Here is a 22619-nt window from a genome sequence, read left to right as displayed (position 1 = left end):
GAACCACGATGAAGATTTTTCTTCCAACACAGCAAAGGATAGACCAGAGTCATAATTTCCTCGTGGTAGTGTTGCCCTGCATAGTGATGATCTGGGGTTCTCCTGAATGTGGAGGATTATTACTGAGTGAGCAGTAATGAGAAAACTAAGAAGTTGACAAATAGATTTATGAATAGAATACTGGTCCTCATGGGAACAAAAACAGAGACAGTGTTTTTAATACGAAGCTGTCCATTTATTGCTTCCCATCTATTATGTTTAGCTGGACAACACACATATGGCATCCCCTGAAGGAAAAAAAAGAGCATAAAGAAACTAGTTTACAGTGCTGGTCAAACATCTAAATAATATCCTTAGCACTTGTCTGAAGTAAACCACATTTAAATTTCTTAAGTCAATATCCTTTCATTGACAAGAAGTCATCTTGGCAGCATACTTCTGGAAGTTTGTGAGGAAGAAATTCAATTGTAACATTTTGTTTTGGAAAAGATAAGACTACATAGCTTTCAGCAACATACCCAAACTTGTACACTTTGTATTATACTTTGCATTTTGCATGCTTAACATATCTGTTCCTGTTTTAGCTTTAGTGGGGATGTAGTACCATTTGGGTTATAAATTGTTTTGCAGAGTCTAGTTTCTCCGTTCCTGACAAAAATATCTGTTCATTCAGATAACATTTTGGGACACATCTATGGCCATTTCCCCATTATGAACCAGCCTTTTATTTGATTAGGAACAGGGATCATTGGTGGTATCTAAATCAGGCCATCTCACAACTGTCAAAGATAGCTGGTAGCTTAGTGGGAAAGTATTGACATCACTTGCAGAAAGCCCCACCTTTAGTTTAGCATGTTCAGCTGAAACACCCTGAAACCTGATGATAATCATGCAGCATAGTGTTTTAAGTTCCAGGAGCCATTGCAGCACAGAGAAAAAGCAAGATGAAGGTTGAGAGATGGAGAAAATAGAGAACAGCATGAAACATTTTATGTAATAAAAGATTATAGGTTACAACTTAATCTGGAATCTGTCTTTAAAAAAAAATCTAAGAAAAAGACACAGGATAGCTAATTCTACATTTTGTTTTATTTTAAAAACAAGGGACTTCTTGGTGGCTGAATAGACAGCTGTTTCAGCTTTTTTGCCTTCCTGAGGATGAGCTTGTTTACTCAGTAAAAATTCATGTGGATCTGATTTTTATGATTTTTCTTTGTAAAGCTTCAGAAAAGTATTGTATTATTTTCTACCGAAATCAGTTATAATCAGATTCCTGCATTTTCTTGTTGATCACACAGGCAGTACCCCTGAAAAGTGTAGCAAACATCCTGCAAATACCTTGTTTAGTGTGACCCTAGTTTTTAATTTGATAGTGTTTTTAGGAAGTTTAGATTTTTAAATATTTTTGTGTATTTTTGTAAGCAATTTAAACACACAAATCATACTAAAAAGGTTAATATAGTTGTCACTAGGGAAAATGATACTGTATGTGGAAATTCACTCAAGGCTAAATTTTGGAATTCTTGTTTTATTCCCCACTGCACCACTAGGGGGCAATACTATTCCAGTTACTATTCAGGTATCACAAGAAACATTTAATTGTTGGGGCAGATAGCTTTGTACAATAAGAAAAATGTATAGAAACAAAGTTATGAGTATTATATTTGTAGAAACCTCTGGACAAAAAAGTTCTGAAAGTAACATTGGGATAAGAAAGCCTAAGTTACCTAGCCTACCTATAGGTTAAAGCAGGGCTTTTTTTGTCATAGAACGCCCAGAACAGAGTTCTGGCACCTTTTTTGGCTGGAACCTTGTAGGGTAGGCAAGGCGGGTTGTATAACATATGAGTTCCAGCAGCTTTTTTTTTTTTTTTTTTTTACAAAAAAAGTACTCGGTTAAAAGTAGCAAGGAGTATCTGCAAAGAAAGTGGGCAGAGTGTATCAAGAAGAACCAGGGACTGTAATTGGTGAGAACGTGAGACATCAATTGGAGACATATTATATAAAAACATGTAAAGTAAGCATTCCTAGACAAAGAGCAGATTACCTTTTCTAATAATCTCTCCATCAATTGACCTAGATGGCTCATGAATCTGTGAATACAAGCTTGAATCTTCCAACAGCCTTCTTCTCTCTCGTTATAGCCACTTCACTGTTATCACTCAGTATCTGGAAATAATGTAAAGTTGTAGCTATGGCTTTTCAAATTCCATGTGGTTTGGAACTAGGCAATTTGTAAATGTCTGTTCTCCCATTCGTTTTAAGATCTTGGGAAAATCCCTTCTTGTCTTGTCACACCTTCAGAGGAAATGCAAGAGAGGCTTTCCCGGCACAGGTCTCGGGCCCTGGAATGCCTTATGGTCAGCTCTCAATTATCTTTCTGCTGTCAAAAGCATTTTATCTGATGCTCTTCTTGCTTGATATCTAGAATAAGTTTTATGCTGGAGTACTGCTTGCAATACAAATATTTTAGTAAGAAATAGATGAATCGTTGTGTTGAACAATATTTTTAATGGAAATAATGCTGAGTTGTATTTCAATGTAAGACATTGTCTTCATTCTCTCTCTGGGAATCTATGCATTATATAATGCATAATATATCAGATGCAAAAACAAAAGGTAATTGAATACATCATAGCAGCTATATAAGAGCTTTTGATATGCAGGCATCTTTTCTTCAACTATAGTTTGATCAAAGCAGTTTCACAAGCTTTTGAACTGGTAGATTTCTCTGAAAAACCTGTTTGTTCAAAATGGATGACCAGTCTGAAGGGGGAAAAGATTTGCTCATCAGAGGCAGTGGTCATTCTTAATAAGTTCCTGGAAATCTTCCAGTCATCTTAAAAAATCCTCTCCAATAAGTTTGAAATACATTTTCTGTAGTATTTTTTTTTCCTGGACACAAAGTAGAGAACATTGAATGTTGCAAGAATCTATAACCAAAGCTTGACTGAATCCCATGTGCACTAAACATGGCACAAAAAATTAAACAAACAATCCAGTCACTATCTTTGTGGTTACTTGTTATCAGCAGTAATAGCCAGAATGTTTGTAGTAAAACAGTACCTATTTTTGCTATCAGAAATTCATCTTTCAGAAAATCTGCTCATGCTTTTGAATGTATTTAGCAAAGCCTAGTGCTGGTTGATGTCAATATTAAAACAGAGAAAGAAAGGTAGATACTTGGCATTCCTGAAGCATAATTACAGAGTAAGACTTTGCCTTCTCTTGTCTTCCTGTTGGGACAGTCACATTTTTCTCCCTTCTAATAAAAGATTCTATAATTACAGTTTGGAAATGTTTCACTGTAAACTCACAAACGATTTATTTTTAAAGTCTAGAAAAACACTCTGTTAATTGAAATGCCTTGCATCACAGAAGCTTCAGAATTTTATTCTATAAACCTGTACTTGAATGTGCCTTTTGTTTGCACACAAAATATCCAGCTGTTTTGAATTATTACATTTAAAATGAAAATATTCATTTAGAATATTTTTCTTCATTTAGAAGAAAAATAACTTTTAATGAAGATTTATTTATCACTATTTTAATTCAAGCTGGTAAACAGTTCTCATAGCTACCATAGGTTTTGTATAACAGTGGAATTTAATTTTAAGAATAAATTATGCTAAACTTTCTGATCTGAAAGTTATGCCCCTATTTTCTGAGATTTATGGCTATATATAGTTATTTCCCACAACCACTAACTTTTTATTCTTTATTCTTTTATCATAAATATTTGATGGGGCAGCTAACAAATAGTAATTTAATTACAGATTAACTAAATAATAATAATCAACAATAATTTATAAAGAATAACAAAATTAGAGAAACAATAAATGTATCCAAAATCCAGGACCCATGATTCCCATGGACTTGAAATTTGGCAAATTTTATAAAATATTTTATGACATCAAATTATTATAAAATAGTGAATCACATAATCCAAAATGTGATAAAAATATTTCCCATGCAGACGTTCAACTGTGCTATAGTTTTTCAAAACAGATACATCTCTGAAAGTATCCCAGTTTTTCCTGTGAAGCAGTATATTAGAAACTCTGACACTGTTGAAGGCACTGAGGAATTGATAGAGGATGACCCAAGGGGGTCACGGATTGTCTACTAGATAATAAGTTTCAGGAGACTTGAAACTTTAGTAAAAAAAAAAAAATGACATCACAAATGTGGGCTGGAAATATTTCAGAAGTAATAACTACATTGAAAATTTGCCTGATCTGTGACTTTTGAGCAATTCCCTCATGGCACTATAACATAACATAACTGGTGCACTAAGTAATGCGCCAGAATTTCCTTCTCTTTCATTTTTGTGACTAGAATTCTCTAAATGAGCATCTCTTGAGATAAGAGTGCAGTGTTATCATCAAATTTCACAAAAAGAATTCCAGTGTCTTCCACAATATCGGTATTCCTCAACTTATGACCAGTTTCTTAACATCATTCAAAGTTATGGTATATCTCCCTCCAAAAACTACTAATGACATAATATCGAAGGTACAACCAGTGCAGCACATTATGAATGATTGCAGGGACACTAGTCTATCTCCCCCCCATCTCCCCCCACTAGGTTCCTGCAGGCCTTTCACTCCTTCATTGGGTTCCCCACAGGTGTTTCCCCTTCACACTGAGTCCCAATAGACCCTTCTTCCCCACCCCCCACTATGCCCACACAGGCCTTAGGCCTGATTCCCACCCCACCAGGGCCCATACCTTCCTCACCTTTTGAAGAGCGGGCATACACTAGGCCTCCCAGGGCCTCTCCCATCCAAGGCATCCCTTGTTCCACTTAATGGCCCACACATTCATTTAATGGCCACATCAGTGAGAGCAAAAAGTAGAGATAGTTAAGCTAGGCCATTTCATTTAACAGCTGTCATGACACGTGACCGTAATGGTCAGGCTCCATTATGGTCATATGTCAAAAATTACCTGTATGGCTTGGTTGGTAGTATTCTAGGAAGATGATCCGCCATTTGGTAGTTAGCCAGATGATGTCGGACAGGAAATGTTTAATGTACCTTTCTAACCTGCTCTCTCATACGTCGGCAGTACCATCCTACAAAGAACTGCCCAATCTCCCTGGAGATAGACATCTCTATTGACCCTAGGTACAGAGATACAGTAAATGACCTTTGGTCAAAAAACCACCTGCCTGAAAGTTTGTTATTACAACTGCCAGTGGTCATCTGCACCTGTTGAATTAAGTTTGAGCTGAGATGAATCACACAACAAAAACCGTTGAGTAATGGAGTTTTAAGTGGAATAGCCATTGCATAATCCCACTCTCTTGGCAGAAGAGACCTTACTTCAGTGGCATGAAAAGATGTTATGGCTAGAGACCTCTTCTCTTAGAGTAGGTGACCAGGATGTCTAACCATCTTGTGTTTTTAGCACTTTACATCTGCTCAGCTTGCCTTCTTGATCATTGGACTGTTGATTGGTCTCTTCTGCTCAATCTATTAGGATAAATTACACATTCTGGGATAGACAAGTCCCGTACCTCACTAAGGGTCAAAGTCCTGTCAACTGTCCTCACCTGGTTTGGCCTGTCTGTGAGATGGTTTACTGGGGTGTGGCCACAGGTGAGAGCTGAACGGCAGATGGGGGACCAAAGTTGAACAAGCAACACTAAAGATAGCAGATGGAGATGGCAGGCCCACTCCACCAGAGGCACTATCTTTCCCTGGATACACCATACACTCCAATATTCTAAGAAACTATTATAAATAATGATTGTACTCCCAAAATATCAAATATAGTACAAAAAACCCCAGGCTTTATACTTTATATTTAAATATTTAGCCATGAGGACTTTTCCCCCAGAAAAGTCTTCAGAGTATCTATCCATCCATCCATCCATCCATCCACATATAATATAGTACACATTTTTAAAGTCTAATGAGCATTTTTTTAAAAATATGTACAATACAGTAATGAGGGAAAGTATTAATAACATTAAAGCAAGGGCCAACTAATTAAGCTTATTAATCAAGAAAGACCTACAGCATGGATCTATAAAGGTTCCCAGAGAAAGGGAACATCTCAATTGCTGCTTCTCGGAAGGACCTATTTTTGGTCAGGTACATATCTGACAATGGCAGGACAACACAGACAAAGCTGGGCATGTCCTTACTGTTTCCTTTGTACCTGAGCTCCAGCCTTTTCATTTAGCTTGAAAAGTGAGCAAGGGAGAGATTGGCTGAGCAAGCAAAGCTTAGGGATTTACAAAAAGCCAGCTTGTTATCTATTCATTTTGGGAAAATAAATGGTTCTTAATTTGTATTTGATATAAACTCTCTGGAGGAGAATAAACACCTTATCCTCTCCTGATTCAAAACCAAACATGCCTCATTCAGTTGGTTTGGGGAGCCCTCAGAAAAAACTAGGACTGCCTTAGAACTAGTGAAACTGGTTTTTGCAGGCTTTATCTGCAAATCAAGTCATTTGATTTACTGATTGCTTTTCCTATGGTTGTATCCTCATGCTGGCATGGCTCCTCTACTGTTCTCATGATGGTTGTTTTTCCTTCACTGAAAGAGCTAGTGAACCATGTCATGTTGCTGGTAAGATCTTGCTCCAGGCCCCACGAATTGCTCTGCATCTGCAATTTCATGACCACCTGAAGACTGTGAAGAAAAACACCTGGAGAGCCATGAGCTGGACCTAGTGTTTCTCTGCTTATTCCTTGAGATGTATGTGGGAGAGAGAGCAGTTCCATAGTTACAAATATGGGTGGAAGGGTGGGCGGATAAGGCTAAGAGAGTGAATTAGTGATGAAGAGAGCATGGCTGCCCTCTCTCTGCCCTCTCCACAGCCCTCTTGATCCTTTGCAAATTGGAGAGTTCACCACTTGGGGGAAGAGTACAATGACCAAGCTCATTTATGCATATTTAAATAACTAAATAATTGCCAGTTTAACTGTAGAGAGAAATAGTGGGATCAGTGATGCTCATCAATCAAGGATTAGAACAAAGACACCTTTTGCTGATTAAAAGAAAATAACTTTGCTAAAGGCACTCCAGGGATTTGGTTTAACCACCATCCCCATTATTTTACATATTGTTTATTTGGTCAGTGCCATGGTTTGTACACCATGCTAAAGATGATTTATGGATCAGATTTTCACACTAAACTATAAATCATAGTTTACAGTCCAAAATGACTGTCACAAAATATCTCTTTATGGCATGAACCAGGGCTCTGCATGTAGTATATATTGGAGCATAAAACAGTTAAATTTTATATTTTGAAAACTTACAGAAAAAATTCTGATCTCTCACTTTCATCCAAATAAATATTATATGCAAATCCAACTTTTATTAAGTGAAAATGTGAGGGGCATCAGAAATTATTGAGCTTGTGTTTCCTTGTAAAGAAGTCACCAACATTTGATGGCAATTCTATAATATAAACCGTACGTATGTAATCATATAGCTCAAACAGTCTGAGGATTGGCAATTTTAATATTCCAATAGTTTCTGGTTCTGCATCTCCTTTTTTAAACCATTAACCTCATAATATTTGCTGTAAAGGCGGTTCACTGTCTGCTTTCAGTCTCAGTTCCTCTATAGGTTGTTTTTAAAATTACAGAAAAGACTGGCCTAATGCTTGGTTCTATAAGACTATTAGAAAATAATTGGATCTCCTGAGCAAAATGAATGAAATTGCCCTATCAAGTTATAGTTTGGATTTAGTAAATATTTCTGTTCAAAATTTTCATTTGGGGGCAAATGGGGGGAGTCACAGTCCCAGGACGTTTTGGTCCCTACAGCAAAGGACAAAGGCTTCCTTATATTCAATTTAGAAAAGGTACGTGGATTGGCAGATGCATTTCAGTTCAACGCCTTAGCAGTAGGTTGAGCTTCTTTATTCCTCTTAGCTATCTTGAAGGGTTTAGAATAGAGGATCTGGTGTGCAGTATATGTTTTCTTCTTGAATGGCTGTCTGTCACTTCCTGCTCTAAGCTTGCTCCTGCCTTACTTTGTGTAATGATAGGCCCTACCTACCCTCCTTGTTAAGTCTTAAAATGGATGGCCTCGAAAATCACAAAGTGAAGAATGACAGAGTAGGCAGGGATCCTGTTATTTATCATGCCTGCCCAAAACATTAACTTCCTCTATCTATCAATCCACACTAAAGGACCTCATAAAAGGGTTGTTCCATTTTGTCTACTAAGCAAGCTTAAGTGCTGTTTTCTAAGCAAGTAGGAAACGGCTGGTAACAGGTCGGAGTTTTAGTTCCAACCCAACCCACCATGGTCTCCAGAGACTCACTTTTTTTCCATCGTGGGCTACATCTTCCTTTTAACAGGAATCCTCCCACGCACATGGGGCTGTCTCATAAAACCCGTATGGGAGCTCCACGTTTTTTTCCACGCTGACCGTTTCACCGGAGGATGTCTGTAGCCTCTCAAAAACATTCCTCACACCAGACTCCTTCTGCCTGTCAGGGCTACTCTTTATAAAGTTATGTTGAGCTTAATGTGCTGAAAGTCTGGGTACAAAGTTGACCCCGGGCCCAGGATTAGCGGCGATTCACCCTTGCGCGTCCGCTTCCTCGTGTTGTTTTCCATTTAATACTGAATAGATTCCAATGGAAAGGCCGGGACACACGAAGTGCGCCAAGAACTGCCTCCTGGTCCCTCCTCGCGGAGGCGGCACGGCTTCACCAGAGCTGGAGGAACAGCCGGAACCGCCCGCACCTGGCAACCGCAGGCGGCTGGCAGCGCTGCCCGGCGCTACGGGAGGGACGGGGAGCGGGCCAGCCGAGGTCTCGCGGGATTTGTCGCCCCCAGGCCGGCCCCCATTCCCGTGTCTGGCGGGCGGGACGCAAGGAAGAGGAAGCACGAGCAGACCCGGACCAGACCGCCAGTGAGCTCTGAGGACGGCGCAGATTTGGCGGGCTACTGCTGCTGCCGCCGCCACCACCACGGAGCGAGCCCGACTCCTCCTGCCCAAGTCGCGTCGTGCGAGCGCCGATGGGGAGCTGCCGAGTCCGGCCTGAGCGTGGCGGCTGCTAGAGCGTGAGGCCCGGGAGGCTGAGGAAGGAGCGGCGGCGGTGGCGGGGCTGCAGCCCAGCCGGGCTCGCACAGCATGGGTAAGGCGGGAGAGGAGGGAGCCTTCACCCGAATTACTCCGATGGAATGACCTTTCCTTCCTGGCCTTTGGGGCGGGGGCCGCCCCAGAACTCTGCCTCGTTTCCTGCTGGGAGCGGAGAACAAACGTCTCGCAAGACGGTTCGTCCCTCCGCTCCTCTATCTCCGCAGCCCTCACTCAGGACTGGCGGCGGAGGGGGGGGGGGCAGGAACCCCTCCCGGCGCTCCGTAAAATCTTAGGGTGGTCTCCCCCCTCCCTCTCTCGGTTGGGCATTCTTGGCTGGTTTCGCTCTCTTCCCCCGAGCCAGACCCAAATAGGATGGGGGAAAGTAGATTTTTTTGCGGTTCACCCCTTCTCCGGCATCAAAGGTTGCAACTAGTCCTTGGGCGCTAAGGCTGGCTCAGTCGCATATTTTTCATCCTAGAAGACTCCAGAGTATCCAATTAGTCATGATTACGCGAACAGGTAGGATACCGGACAGGAAGCTTGAATGGGCTTCCTCCCAATTTAAGGCTTGAAAATGTAGTTGACTTACTGGTTCTTCTAAACTTTGTCCTATATTTAGAAAATAAGTAGGAACTTTTGTATCCTACTGATTGCTATTGACTTTTTTTTTTTTACCTTGGAAAGTGATGAGGAAGGAACTCTCATTTATTCAGATGAACGTGCTGTAATATTATGGCCTGCTTTTTGTTTCATGTGGAAGCATGTTTGGACTAGTGAAAATCTGTTGCTGTTTGCAAGGCACTATGATTGAGAGTCGCTGTAGATTTTTGTTGGATTACAGTTGAGACATTATGTACATTTGCCTTACTTCTGTGCTACGCAGGTAAGTGTTATGATAGGTTGTATGGCTGAGTATATTAAAAGTCTGATAATGCTTTTATGTATTGGTTTTTTTTGTGTCAGTTTCTTTAAAATAAAGTGAAAAGAGATTGCTAATTTTTTTCTGCAAGGCATATAAAGCCTGAAAATATATATGCTTCTTCAGAAATACTCTACAATAAATCTAATTTATCCAGTGTGACTATTCCTGAGTATTTGGTGTATTAGTTGTGGAAATAAATAAATCCATTGCAAGAAATATAGCACCTCCCCTCTCCATGGTGAGGAATATACACTATAGTTGCTAAGTACCGTAGTGCATGCATTTCAAAGTTGATAAAAACAAAAAGGATACACGTCTGAAACAAGAATGTTGGATCTCTAGGTAGATCTGTATCGGACCAAATGGATTTGTAACTTGATTTTTATTTGTAGCAAATAAAATTCTATGTAGATATTTTTACTTAATGAAGAATGGAAGATACAGTACATTTAAAGGAGAATCTGAATATTTTTTGAAAACAAAGTACTTGGTTTATTGCTATATAACAAAAACTGACAGTGTTATAATTGGAGGAAGTGGTAGTGGCTGCTAAAACCTAAATCCTGCTTTGGTTATTAATTAGTAATTGCTTCAGGTCTACTTCAAAAGTTTTCTCTGGAAAAATTATGTAATGTTGCTTGATAATATTTCTTTTTTTTTTTTTTTTTTTAATAAGGCTTTTTTTAATTCCCAGTTAGGAATGACATGAGGTTTCCTATAGATTTTACTTTAAATGTGACTGCTTATAAATTGTTATTGGTGAAGCAAAACCAATTTTTTTATTATAAATGCTATAGATATTTGTTTGGTGCAACAAATGTACTGTTAAATGTGTATATGCTGTTTCTTGAAGTTTTTTCTTTGCATGCAGATATATTCTCTATTTAATAGTGCACACATATATTTTAGCTAGTTTCTCATATAAATATTCAGTGTACTTCTTGATGCCTATTGTATGCATTGCTTGCAAAGACAGAGAAGTTCTAATCCAAAAGTATTCATACATACAGTAGTGGCCAAAATTATGGAAACCTTTTGGGAAAAGTGTATTTTTGAGGTTTGATGGCTAATAACACCACTTTTTTGAAGTAGTACTATTAAATTATCTTTCCATTGATATATAATTTTATCAAGAATGTAATGCAACATAGTTTGTTCAATTATCTGTACTGTATTCTATGAAAAGTTATAGCCAAATAACCAGAAAAAGGAAGCACAGCTTGCTTAGGTTGATATCACGTAGCTTTCCTTCATCTGATTGTAGCCAATGAGCATGAGTGTTTGGAGAGCCAATCAGATGTCATCTTGTTTTGGCAATGAGCCAGCCAGATCACAGTAGGATTCAGTTATTGATGTCATGTATTGAAGCTGAGAGGAGGACATTTGTCAATGTGTTATGTGATTGCTATCAAGTTGGTTGGGTTTTTTTTCTCTTTCATTTAGTGGACTTGTAAAACGTAATAAAATTAAAGTAATGGTGCAAGAGTTGACTGGTTGCCCAGAAAGCGATGTAAAATAGTATTATTAAGTGAACAAGGCTACAGTTATAAAGAAATTAGAAGAAAAATTGGTGGAAATTTAACCAAAAGTGGCATTTCTACTGTACACTTTTCCCAAGAGGTTTCCACAATTTTGGCCACTACTGTAGGACTGTCTGGCATTACAATCCATTTATAGCTAAGAAACCTGGTTCAGACAAGCCAAATCCTCCATTGAGATCATTCTTGTGATAATATTCTATATAATTAGATGGAATTCAATACATATGCTTGCGTACATCCAAAGGAAAACATTCTGTAAATATATACTGATGTGGAAGTGCTTTCAAAATGCATGTAAGCTTATTGGGTCTGAAAATTAACTTATCCTGTCTTAATTGAAACTGAGTAACAACTTGCTATTACACCTTCTTCAGTATCTTGAACATGATCATTATTTTGATAGAACATAAAATGAAAAACACTGTTCACTTTACATAGACTATAATATCTTGAAAGGGCTCCTGCTTACTCTTAGCAGCATGAATTGATAAATTTGATAAGAAAGTTATCAGTACACTTAACGTAAAAGTTGAGGAAATAACAAGGTAAATCCTTTGCCTTCTGGGACAAAGGATAGGATAGGTAGTGAGGGATAGTGGTGATCTTTCTTCTTTCAAGTGTTATGTGTATATACATTTTTACAATTCTCTGTTACTGATTTTAAGGAAGCAAGATATGTTTACTACCATAAGATTGCTCTATGTCACAGTTCTTATGCAAAACCACTCCTAGAAAATTAACCCTAGTGGGATACATGTCTACTATTTTCATGAATTTTAACTGGAACCTTTCAGATGGCCATTCAGTTCACTCTTTCTTCCACTGCTAAAACCCCCTTGCTTATCCTTAATGTCGATCAAATAATGATAAATTCCATTCTACTGAATCCAACCTACTACTTAAGCCTGTTTAAATCTTTTTGGATGTTTTTTCTCTCTTCTCTAAGGTATTAGCCCCTCCCCCCTGCCAGTTTTTGTTTGGGAGTAGTTTAAAAGCATGTTAATTTTTTAGAATTTTTAATGAATGTGTTGGGCTTTTTTAATGCATTGATATTAATTCAGACCTCTAAATCTATGCTAAGTAATAATGCTGATTTTTACTTTTTAATAAAACCATTGACATTTGATAAATGAGTTTCTGTGGGAAACTTTCAGTTACAAAAGAAATTGGTCCCCCATTGTTCCAAATGGTTTTGCCCACAAGGTAGAAGGATGGAGGTCTCAAACATTCTCTTCCAGAAGCTTTTGGGCCTTTCACATTGTAGCCAACACCTTCTTTGTGGTAGCAGCTAGTGATTTTCTGAAGAAAACGTTCCTCTCCTTTATTTACCTGGATGTCCTCCAGATTCCTTGAAATTCTGAACTTTAATTAGAGGATATGGGAAGCAATAGTAGTCCTATGCCTTTCATATTTGAAAGGGATCAAACCTTGTTTTATTTCTGTCAGAAGGACGGACTTAAATATTTTACTGTTGTAAATGACCAATAGTATCCCTCCCTTGTGGGGATATGGATTGGGAATCCAGTCATGAGAGTCTGGCTAGCAGTCTACATTATCAATGCTAATAACTATCTTTATTAACATGTATACCAAAGTTCAGTCAAGGTTTCAGGTTGGTTTACAGTAAAGTTTTCTACTGTACAAATACAGTAATAAGCTAAAAGCAGCTAATAAATCAAGGGATATATATTTAGAATAAACAGAAGATACAGTGATAATGAAATAAAATTTTTAAAGTTTAGATTTAGAACATTAAGAGAGAAAACACTGGATTTGCAAAATAGGTTAACCTCCTCTATAAATATGCCAAAAGGAATGCCTGAAGAAAGGTATACAGGAGAATGTTCAAGAACTGTTGTATCACCACCAGTGTTTAGACTTGTTTTTTGCTATCTATACAGAGAATATCAGAATGGGTTTCTAATCCCCAAAATACAGACAAGTGTATATAGACATTGGCTTAATAGGACATTATAGGCAGTCCCAATGCAGTGTAGGTCACTAAAATGTTAACTGCAGTTCCTGAATTATTTTTATAATCAGTTTCATGTACAGATAGTCCTTGACTTACAATCACAATTGAACTCCAAATTTCTATTGTTAAGCGAGATAGTTGTTAGGTGACTTTTGCCCCATTCTACTACTTTTTTTGCCACAGTTGTTAAGTGAATCATTACAGTTGTTCAATTAATAGCCTAGTTGTTCAGTGAATCTGCTTTTCCCATTTATTTTGCTTGTAAGAAGGTTGCAGAAGGTGATCACATGACCCTAGGACATTGCAACTGTCATAAATATGAATCAGTTGCCAGGCATTTGAATTTTGATCATGTGACCATGGGGATGCTGCAATAGTCATAAGTGTGAAAAATGATCATACGTCACTTTTTTCAGTGCTGTTGTCACTTTGGTCACTGAATGAACTGTTGTAAGTCGAGGACTACTTATATCATCATTAGCATTGAACAATTCCAGTCCTCAAATATGAGTAATCATCAAGAGTTCTGAGATTTTTTTAATCTAGCAAGTTCTGCAACCATGTTGACCATGTTTATACAATATTATAAAGTTCTGATGATAGAAAATTGTTTACATTTTAATTATTTATTTTGTCCCTAATCTTTCAAGTTTTCATGGATTCTTAGTATTTCATAGAACACAGTATAGAAACAAAAGGTATAAGGCCATGCCAGTTTTAGATTTCAGAGATGCGCTTATATTGGATAACATCAGTCACCCGTTTCATATTCATTGGCAGTGAAATTTGAAACTTAACTTTATTATATCCAAATATAGCATAGAACGTATTTTAAAAAACTTCACATAATGAAGAGGGAGGAATCAAGACTATAGCCATAATAGATACTAAAAACCAGAATAATAAAAAGTCTGTACTAGAGGAATATAAAATTCATATTGCTACTGTGCAGTTATTTTCCTTCCCCGTCTGGACAATATTTGGTGTTGGGCATAAGTGAGATCCAGTTTCCACTGCCTGAATCAAGAGGGTGAACTATATTGCAGCTCAGAAACAGCAAAAGGATCAGAAGTAAATGTAAGAGCTTCAATATTTGGCCAATAATCAGATATCAGGATTTTTCCTATAGTCTAGACTTGTTGCAATCTTGTCACATTTTCCCCTGCCATCTTATAGTTTAGAGGGAAGTTTTAAAAACCTTTTTACATCTCTTCCCTATCTACGTTCATTTCCTGCTTTTCCTGTTTCTGTGCATGCTTTTATCTACGTTCCCTTGTTTCTTTATCAGGGTTAAGCTCCCTTTTAAAGCTACTGAGTTAAACATTCAGTGGTGTGCTATTTTCATCAGGAAATGCAAAATATAATAATATACATTAGTAATAATGAAAATAAGAATAGAATAGTGAGATGCCAGAATTTTAGAACCTTATTTTGAATATTCTCTTTCAAAGATTGAAGGTTTGAATTTTTAAAAAAAATTAAATAGCATCACAAAAATAATATCAAAAATTACTCTTTATTTAGTTTCTGGAGTTTCTAGATAGTTGATACAAAACCTTTGGGTGGGTTGGTAATATTAACTGGTTTTAATAGAAATACATTTGCAAGTACTTAATAACTGTATTTTGTGTGGAGGAAATTAGTATAAAAATGAATGGATTCATTGATTTCAGTAGGAGAACAGAGGAAAGAGGAAGGTGTGTGAGTTGGATTTGGCCATATTTAGTATTAAATCAGGCTTATCCAGGAGATATCCAAATGGAAAATTATTGACTTGAAACCAGAACCTTTCTTAATAGACGCTTAGATGTTTATTATACAGGTAGTTCTCAACTTATGGCCACAATTGAGCCCAAAATTTCTGTTGTTAAGTGAGACATTTGTTATGAGTTTTGCCCCATTTTACAACCTTTCTTGCCATAGTTGTTAAGTGAATCACTATAGTTGGTAAGTTAGTAACCCGGTTGTTAAGTGAATCTGGCTTCCTCATTGACTTTGCTTGTCAGAAGGTTGCAAAAGGAGGTCACATGACCTTAGAGTACAGCAACGGTCATAAATATGAACCAGCTACCAAGCATCTGAATTTTGATCCCATATTCATGGGGATGCTGCTAAGGTCGTAACTTTGAAAAATGGTCATAAGTCACTTTTTTCAGTGCTGTTGTAACTTTGAACGATCTCTAAATGAACTATTCTAAGTCAAGGACTACCTATATAAAGGTATAAAAAATCCATAAATTGGATGTAATAAAGTCTGGACAATTGGTTTCTGGAAACATTAATATGGGCTGTATCAGTCTTAGTCCTTGATACTTTCAAACAAATCAATAGAATGTTAGGTTTAAATTGTCCAGTAATTACTACCACAATTATTCCTGTCTCTTTATGTGATGTAGCATAAAATAGATAGCATTTTTGTTCAAATGTAGATGTGGGTTTTACTTTAGGAGAACTGTTGGATGCTAATGGTACCATTTTCTGTGTTAATGAAAAAATAACTTTTGTTACAACCCAATGATAATACTCTACTGCATTTTAACATTGTACTGTAACGTTACAGTTTGGACCAGTAGCATTTTAAATTTTAAAGACACCTAATTTATTAGAAGTGATCACTAGATTCTCTTGAGATAAAAAAGAGCAGAGTTTATATTTCTTGTTTTTATTTATTGTTGTACACTGCCCAAAATAATTTTTTGACTGACTGACAGGCAATTTACATAAATTTGATAAGCAAATTTTAAAGAATGGAATAGAACAGGAGATGCCATTTATTTTACATAGTAGGAAACTTAATATCATAACAAAAATTTCACATTTATTGGGCCATTATATTTATATAAAAGAAGAATAAATCATGTCTTTGGAGATACAATGAGAATAATGCTTTATTAAAGCATAAGTTCTTGCTGTGTCCTAAGGAATTTTGTTCTAAGGATATATATGCACAATAATATATGATATTGACAAGGTTAAATACTTACAGATGTACAGATTTTTTTTAACTATGTACCTGTTACATGACTGGACAATGGAAATGGGTTCTGTGTTCTCTTCTTATTGTTATGAAACTAATTCTTCAAAATAGAAAATGTATGGCTTCAATTACTGAATGAATAGAATATAACAACTTACTTGACATTTATGTTACTGCAAGGGTCAGCAATATAAAATCCTAGATGGTATCCATGGCATTCCAACATTAAATATATGAACATTAAATTTTTTAATGGCAGAAATCTCAGAAGAAGTCTATAGTTTATATATAAGGATGAAGAAACCATAATATTTTCATACTCTTGCGCAAGATCTCATGCTATTTCATTTTATTATTTATTTGGATATCGAAGAAGAGTGATTATGATGCATTGAAGTCCTGCTAGATTCTGTTGTATTTGAAGCATTGGCTGCACATTTTCAAGCACATCTTTTGCTTCCTCAAGAGGTAGAATGTTACAGTTCTCACATAAATTTTATACCCAACAGAACAAATCATATACAGTCCTGTCTGCGGTCAACTGATTGACCGTTGTTTCAAACTATAAACTATATCTGCTTTTCCAATACACTGCTACGTCTTATATATTACTAAATCTCTTATTTATAATATTGATGTTTTTGTACAGTGATAAATCTTAAAAATGAAAAATTTGAAGCTGTGTTTTTTGAAATTACTAATTTACTGCAGAAAAACTAAGTACAGTTTGTACACTGGATGTAGCAAAAGCCATTTCCTCGTCCTCCTAATATTGATATTTGAATTCATGTCTTAATTCTTTTTCTGGAGAAATCTGACATGCTATATTGTAGGTAAGGTTTTGAAAAATTGATGATAATTCTCCTTATAATGAATGCTGTTGTCATTCTAAGCAGGGCCAGTCTCTCTGGCCAAAGATAGCCAAATTGTGTTATTGTCTGTCTGGGTGCTATAAATGTTGATGTGTTGAAGTAGCAGGGAGTCTGGAATCCTTTTGGGAGTAGTAGGTAAGCACATTCCAACCAGGAATGTTACTTGGCTATCTTACAATGCATATTTCAGGCTATTATCGGTAATACTTTCAACAAGCAAATTATACACTTCAATTCATATTGTGGAAATTTACTAGCTAATTCACAATTAAATAAACATTTCAGCCTTGGGATACACATTAGAAATGTAAAAGGCTCACATATTATCTACAGGGCAGTTCACATAGGGAACAGTGGAAATTGCTTCTGAGTAAATACAAATAGCATGCATTGCAGTATTAACAGTAATTTTGGAATAGAGTAGAGTGGAGCTTGAAAAAGAGATCTACAGATTGTCAGGCACTTTGTCAAGTTTCTTGGGCAATATTATTTCATGTAATCTCAAGATGTGGCACTAACTCCATGGCAGAAATACCTTACACTGTTGTACTACTGCCAGTGAATAAATAATTACTTCAATTAATGTAAGTGGGAGGAATTTTCATCCATCAAACTTTTATTTGTATATTTTTCTCTCTTTCAAGGATCATGGATTCATTCTGGCTCTTGGTTCTCCAGTATGATGATGGAGAATCCACGAATGGGTTTAGACTGTCTTCCTGCCCAATTAGATAAGTCTGACAAAGTAGCCACGCCTCCTGCTGGGCCCTGGTGCCTCCCAGACACGACTTAGTCTTCAGCCCTGCAGGACACAATTGTGGTTGGCTCCCTTATCAGACTTCTGGACAGGTTATAATTTTCCTTTTCCCCCTTTATGGATTCTCTTCCTTAATTTACAGCGCTGGGATCAGCACTGCCCCAAATGCCCAGCGACCTTATTCCTTCCCATCTGATTTAATTTTAAATTTAAATTAAAGCGGTGGGCTCAGTGTTCCCAGCAGGGAATGGAGGGCCTTCACTAGGCCAGCTGAGGGCCGGACAGCTGAATGCCGGTCTCAAGCCAGCTGAGAGTCGGTCAGCTGAATGCCGGCCTCAAGCCGCCACTGCGGTCCCCTTTTTGGCGCGCCAATTGCGGCTACCATTTTTGGACCGCGCGGTCAGCCTCCTTCGCGCCCAACGCGCAGGGGATCAGCGAGGAGAAGCGGCAACATTGCTAGGCCAGCAGAGGGCCAACCAGCTGAGCCTCGGTCCCAAGGCTTCCTCTGCGCTCTCGCCTTTGGCGCGTGTCCGCCATTTTGGGGACCACGTGGCCAGCACAACCTTGCCTTTTAAAAAATTGTTGCTTCAGCTGGAGGCCAGCTGATCGGCGAGACTCCAGGCAGTGGGAATATTAAGTTCGGCCCTGATCTGGTGCTCAAACCCAGCAGACTCAGGGAGCTCCCTTCCCGGTGGCCGCCATTTTTTGATCAGCCTCAGGCTGGCCTGGCCATGAATTAGGCCAGGGGCCCTCCTCCACTAGCAATAAAAGCTTAATCAGTGCAGAGTTCCTGCAGGTAGTATCTATCCCTGAATCTTCCTATTTATCTTCCTTTGAGATAGCTATCAGGGGATCAAGAGGATCTTAGCCAGTGATCCCACAGATCACTGCAGTTAGGCCTTTAGCCATAGCTAAACTTCACAACATCAAAGTATGCAGGCACTTATCACTAGGGTGATTTGCTGCCACTAACAAAGGGGCGCATGTGCCGTTTTTCACAATGATAGGGTGGTCCTCAGACTGGATCCATCCTTAATACTGAAAGTAAATTCTTTGTTCCACAGATCACAGGAGGTGATTCTCCCAAATTTTTGCCCTCGACCATCTCACGCGTTAGAGCGCCAATGGCACACCTTGGACGTTCGAAGGGTGTTGCGCCATTACTCAAGCGAACTTCAGCCTTTCACAAGTTGCAAGCACTCTTAATTTTCTTTCAACCTTCTTCCATGGGACAGAAGGTCTTGTCTTCAATAATTGGCAGGTGGATCAAGGCGTGCATCGCAAGAGCATACCAGTCGCATTCCTGTCAGTTCCAAGCCATATCACTGCTCACTCCACCCGCAGCGCTGCAACATCAGCAGCATGGGCATCACAAGCATTCATTGGGGATATCTGTAGGGCAGTGACCTGGTCCTCGCCTTCCCCATTCGTGAGGCATTACAGGATGGATAGATTTGCCTCTGCGGATGCTTCATTTGGCCGGAGAGTACTCCAGCAGGTGGTGCCATCAAGTGGGACACAGGCCCAGACCGAATCCCTCCCATAGGGACAGGGTAACTTTGGTATGTCCCATTCGTGGATTCTCCATCCTCATGCTAGAGAAGGGGCGTTGTCTTACCTGAATGCCTTTTCTCAGCACGATGATGGAGAATCCACACCCATCCCTTTTGGTCTGTCAGGCCTGTGTTAGGGGTAGGGGAGCCAACACATCAGACTATCGTCAATAGCTTCGCCTTTGTTGTGTCTGGGGGGCACCAGGGCCAAGTAGGAGGCATGGCTACTTTGTCAGACTTAGTCTAATTGGGCAGGAAGACAGTCTAAACCCATTCGTGGATTCTCCATCATCATGCTGAGAAAAGGCGTTCAGGTAAGACAACGCCCCTTTTAAATGATTATTTGCTGCTGCTTCCTATCCATGATATCCCAAACTTTGGTTTATTCTAGATTGTTCCAATGGCATACTTTTATGAATAATTCAAATTCAGTGTAGAGGGATTTTAGCTCTATTGATGGCTTTTCTATTAGATAACTCAAGTAGAGTTAGTTTTATTCTGACAACATTTTGCAAAATAGTATAACATAGTGCATATTAAATAAATAAGAACACTTGAATACCAGTATTTCTGCTTGATCATCCTTATGCCAGATGTTGACTACGATAGGATTAGTGTTCTGTATTACCATGCACGTTTTAGGAATAAACTTTGGTTGCTTTTTTAAAAATTGTGTTTCTGTCTTTTAAGTAGGAAAAATCCATATTTATATAAAATTCTTGGACACCTCCTTTTTTCTTTTTAAACATTGCTTGTTACTTGAACAGGAAACAGTGGCCTATGCATAAATGTTTGTGGCCTTTTATGTGGTAGAAAAAATAGCAGATGCTCAAAGACAACTAAAATTAACTCTTTGATTATTGACTTCCATAGACAGGAAATGTCTAGGAATATTCGCAGTCATCAGTCATCCAGGCCATGGTGTCCCAAAGATGATTTTTCAAGAGGCAACTGGACTTTCTTGTTTTTCTTTAAAGATGTTTTGCTTCTCATTCAAGAAGCTTCTTCAGCTTCTTCAGCTCTGATGCAAAACATCTTCAAAGAAAAACAAGAAAGTCTAGTTGCCTCTTGAAAAAGCACCTTTGGGACATAAACAGGATAGTTCTAAGAATATGATTTGGAACAGAAGTAGCTACCAATGATAACTTTTATTTTACTGATCTACCAATCTATAGAATTGAGAAGTGAAATCTCATGTTTATATGATAAGAGTTGTAGCTTTCGTCTTAGGCTCTCTCTGCAAGCACAGTGTTGGGCTACAAACTTCCACAGGGCAATATTTTCCTAGTGGCAAAAGTTATATCAGTCAATAAGCTTATACCAGTGCTGTGGTTTCTTCCTTTCCTAAGAAATTATATCCAGTATATCTCATAACTGAAAAAAATAGCAGTTTTTCTATGCACTGATCAATTTTGAGCACAGTAGAAAAGCAGTACTAGAAACACAGAGATCAGCAGCTAGAATAGATAACTTTAAGATCATTTGGATGTGTTAACAGCACAGGAGTTAACCTAAAAGATACTTTGTGATGTGATATTCAGCACCAGTATCATATAAAGGAAGTAGTCATATCGTGACTCTCAGAACCTTTCCAACATTCAAATATGTCTTTTAAAATATTTTGGTAAATTCCCTCTAGATATATTTTAATGCAATTAAATATATTACAATAGTACACCTTTTTCCTCAGTTTTTCAGTTTAAAATAGTTTCCCAGAGCAGTTCAGAAATAAGAAGCCTTTGCCTATGAAGGAGAAGAAGGGATCAGTTTTGTACAATAATTTACACTTAACAGATTTCCATAAAGGTAGGAATGTGCAAAAATTATTAACAACTAATTCTTCTTTGCATGTCTTCTTCAATAGCAGATAGTGAGTGAAGAGTGGAGAGAGAGGCTTGACTTTTCAAGTACTTGTTAATATTTGAGGGATTTTTAGCAGGGATTAGCAAGCTTTTCAAACAGGTACCTTTGATAATTTTGAATAGGAGAAATAGCCCAAAATACTTTCGTCTGAAATACTATTTTTTTAAAAAATATTATTTTAGACAAAGAATTAATTTGGCTGAAATCTTACAAGAATTCACACAACAGAAATATTGCAAAAATTTGGTACTTAAAAATCTGTTTTCAAAAATTAGGTAAATGAGAATGTTGAAGGAAAAGTCTTCATCAAGGTCCAGTCCAAGCCGGGAATAAACAACATGGAGACTGCTTTAGAAAGAAGGTTGTAGTTTATTGAAGAGAAGAGCCAGACAGAAAGATGGCTCTGGAAGAAAAGAGAGTGTACATGTAGTAGGGAGTGGGTTTTATATCCTCTTGGGCTTTTGTTCCTGTTTGAGGCTCCTGTTCGTGTTTGAGGCTTTGTATTTCCTGTGTCATGTACTTTGACCTGAGTCTGAGTGTGCCCCTTTGGCATCTGTGGGTTAATCCTATTATGTCCTGTCCTAGAGTTTGGGTGTATGTAGATTTTAGGTGTCTTTGTCTTTCTAAGCTTCTAGCTGGAGGGCTCCAACCTTTCTGAATAGATTATTACATCTGCATTTCTACAGAGCTGGTTTCTGCTTGGGGGAGGGAGATTTGGGGCTATTAAGAAAAACTGGGCATGCTTTTCTGCCTCTTTAAGATCCTATGAGAAAATATATTCTGCCCTTTTAATATTTCCTTCTGTTTGTGTGGGGGGGATGACTTCCCACAAGTACTTAGTGCCATCTAGTGGTATTTCTGGTGAATGTTTATGGCTGTAGAAATAGAGTTACAAAATTTGCTCATAGAATTTGTAAATTCTAGCTGATATTGGTTTGTTGATAAACTTGAAGCAATTGAAATATAATTGCTATTAGGGATGCCCAACTCAAAAGAGAACATTTGGACTTTTTCCACTGACAGGAGAATTTTGGAAAGAAAGTTGGGAGAAAAGATACAATTAAGTTATTATTCAAAGTGGCATCTTCCGTTGTATAG

General features: G+C 37.9%; 1 protein-coding gene and 1 long non-coding RNA gene across 5 annotated transcripts in view; one reads left to right on the top strand and one right to left on the bottom strand.

Moving 5' to 3' along the window:
• The window catches only part of LOC120300443, a 29753-nt gene extending 21053 nt beyond the window's left edge, over nt 1-8700 (bottom strand). For 2 of the 3 annotated variants that reach the window (XR_005554659.1, XR_005554661.1), the window contains exons 1-2: nt 8294-8700; nt 2047-2894 (exon numbers count right to left, since the gene is read on the bottom strand). This is a non-coding gene — a long non-coding RNA (uncharacterized LOC120300443). The remainder of the gene's footprint in view (nt 1-2046; nt 2895-8293) is intronic. The other variant, XR_005554660.1, reaches the window with a different exon arrangement.
• A 152-nt stretch (nt 8701-8852) lies between these two features.
• The window catches only part of LOC120300442 (CD2 associated protein), a 92683-nt gene continuing 78916 nt past the window's right edge, over nt 8853-22619 (top strand). The window contains exon 1 of one of the 2 annotated variants that reach the window (XM_039326454.1): nt 8853-9116. In XM_039326454.1, the coding sequence (XP_039182388.1) occupies nt 9113-9116 (4 nt within the window). In that variant the 5' untranslated portion in view covers nt 8853-9112. Of the gene's footprint in view, nt 9117-9261; nt 9581-22619 lie in introns of those variants that run through there. The other variant, XM_039326453.1, reaches the window with a different exon arrangement.

The sequence above is a fragment of the Crotalus tigris genome, unplaced genomic scaffold (assembly GCF_016545835.1).
Source record: "Crotalus tigris isolate CLP2741 ecotype Arizona unplaced genomic scaffold, ASM1654583v1 scf7180000024340.7048381, whole genome shotgun sequence".
Lineage (NCBI taxonomy): Eukaryota > Metazoa > Chordata > Lepidosauria > Squamata > Viperidae > Crotalus > Crotalus tigris.
This window is presented reverse-complemented; position numbering and strand designations above follow the sequence as displayed.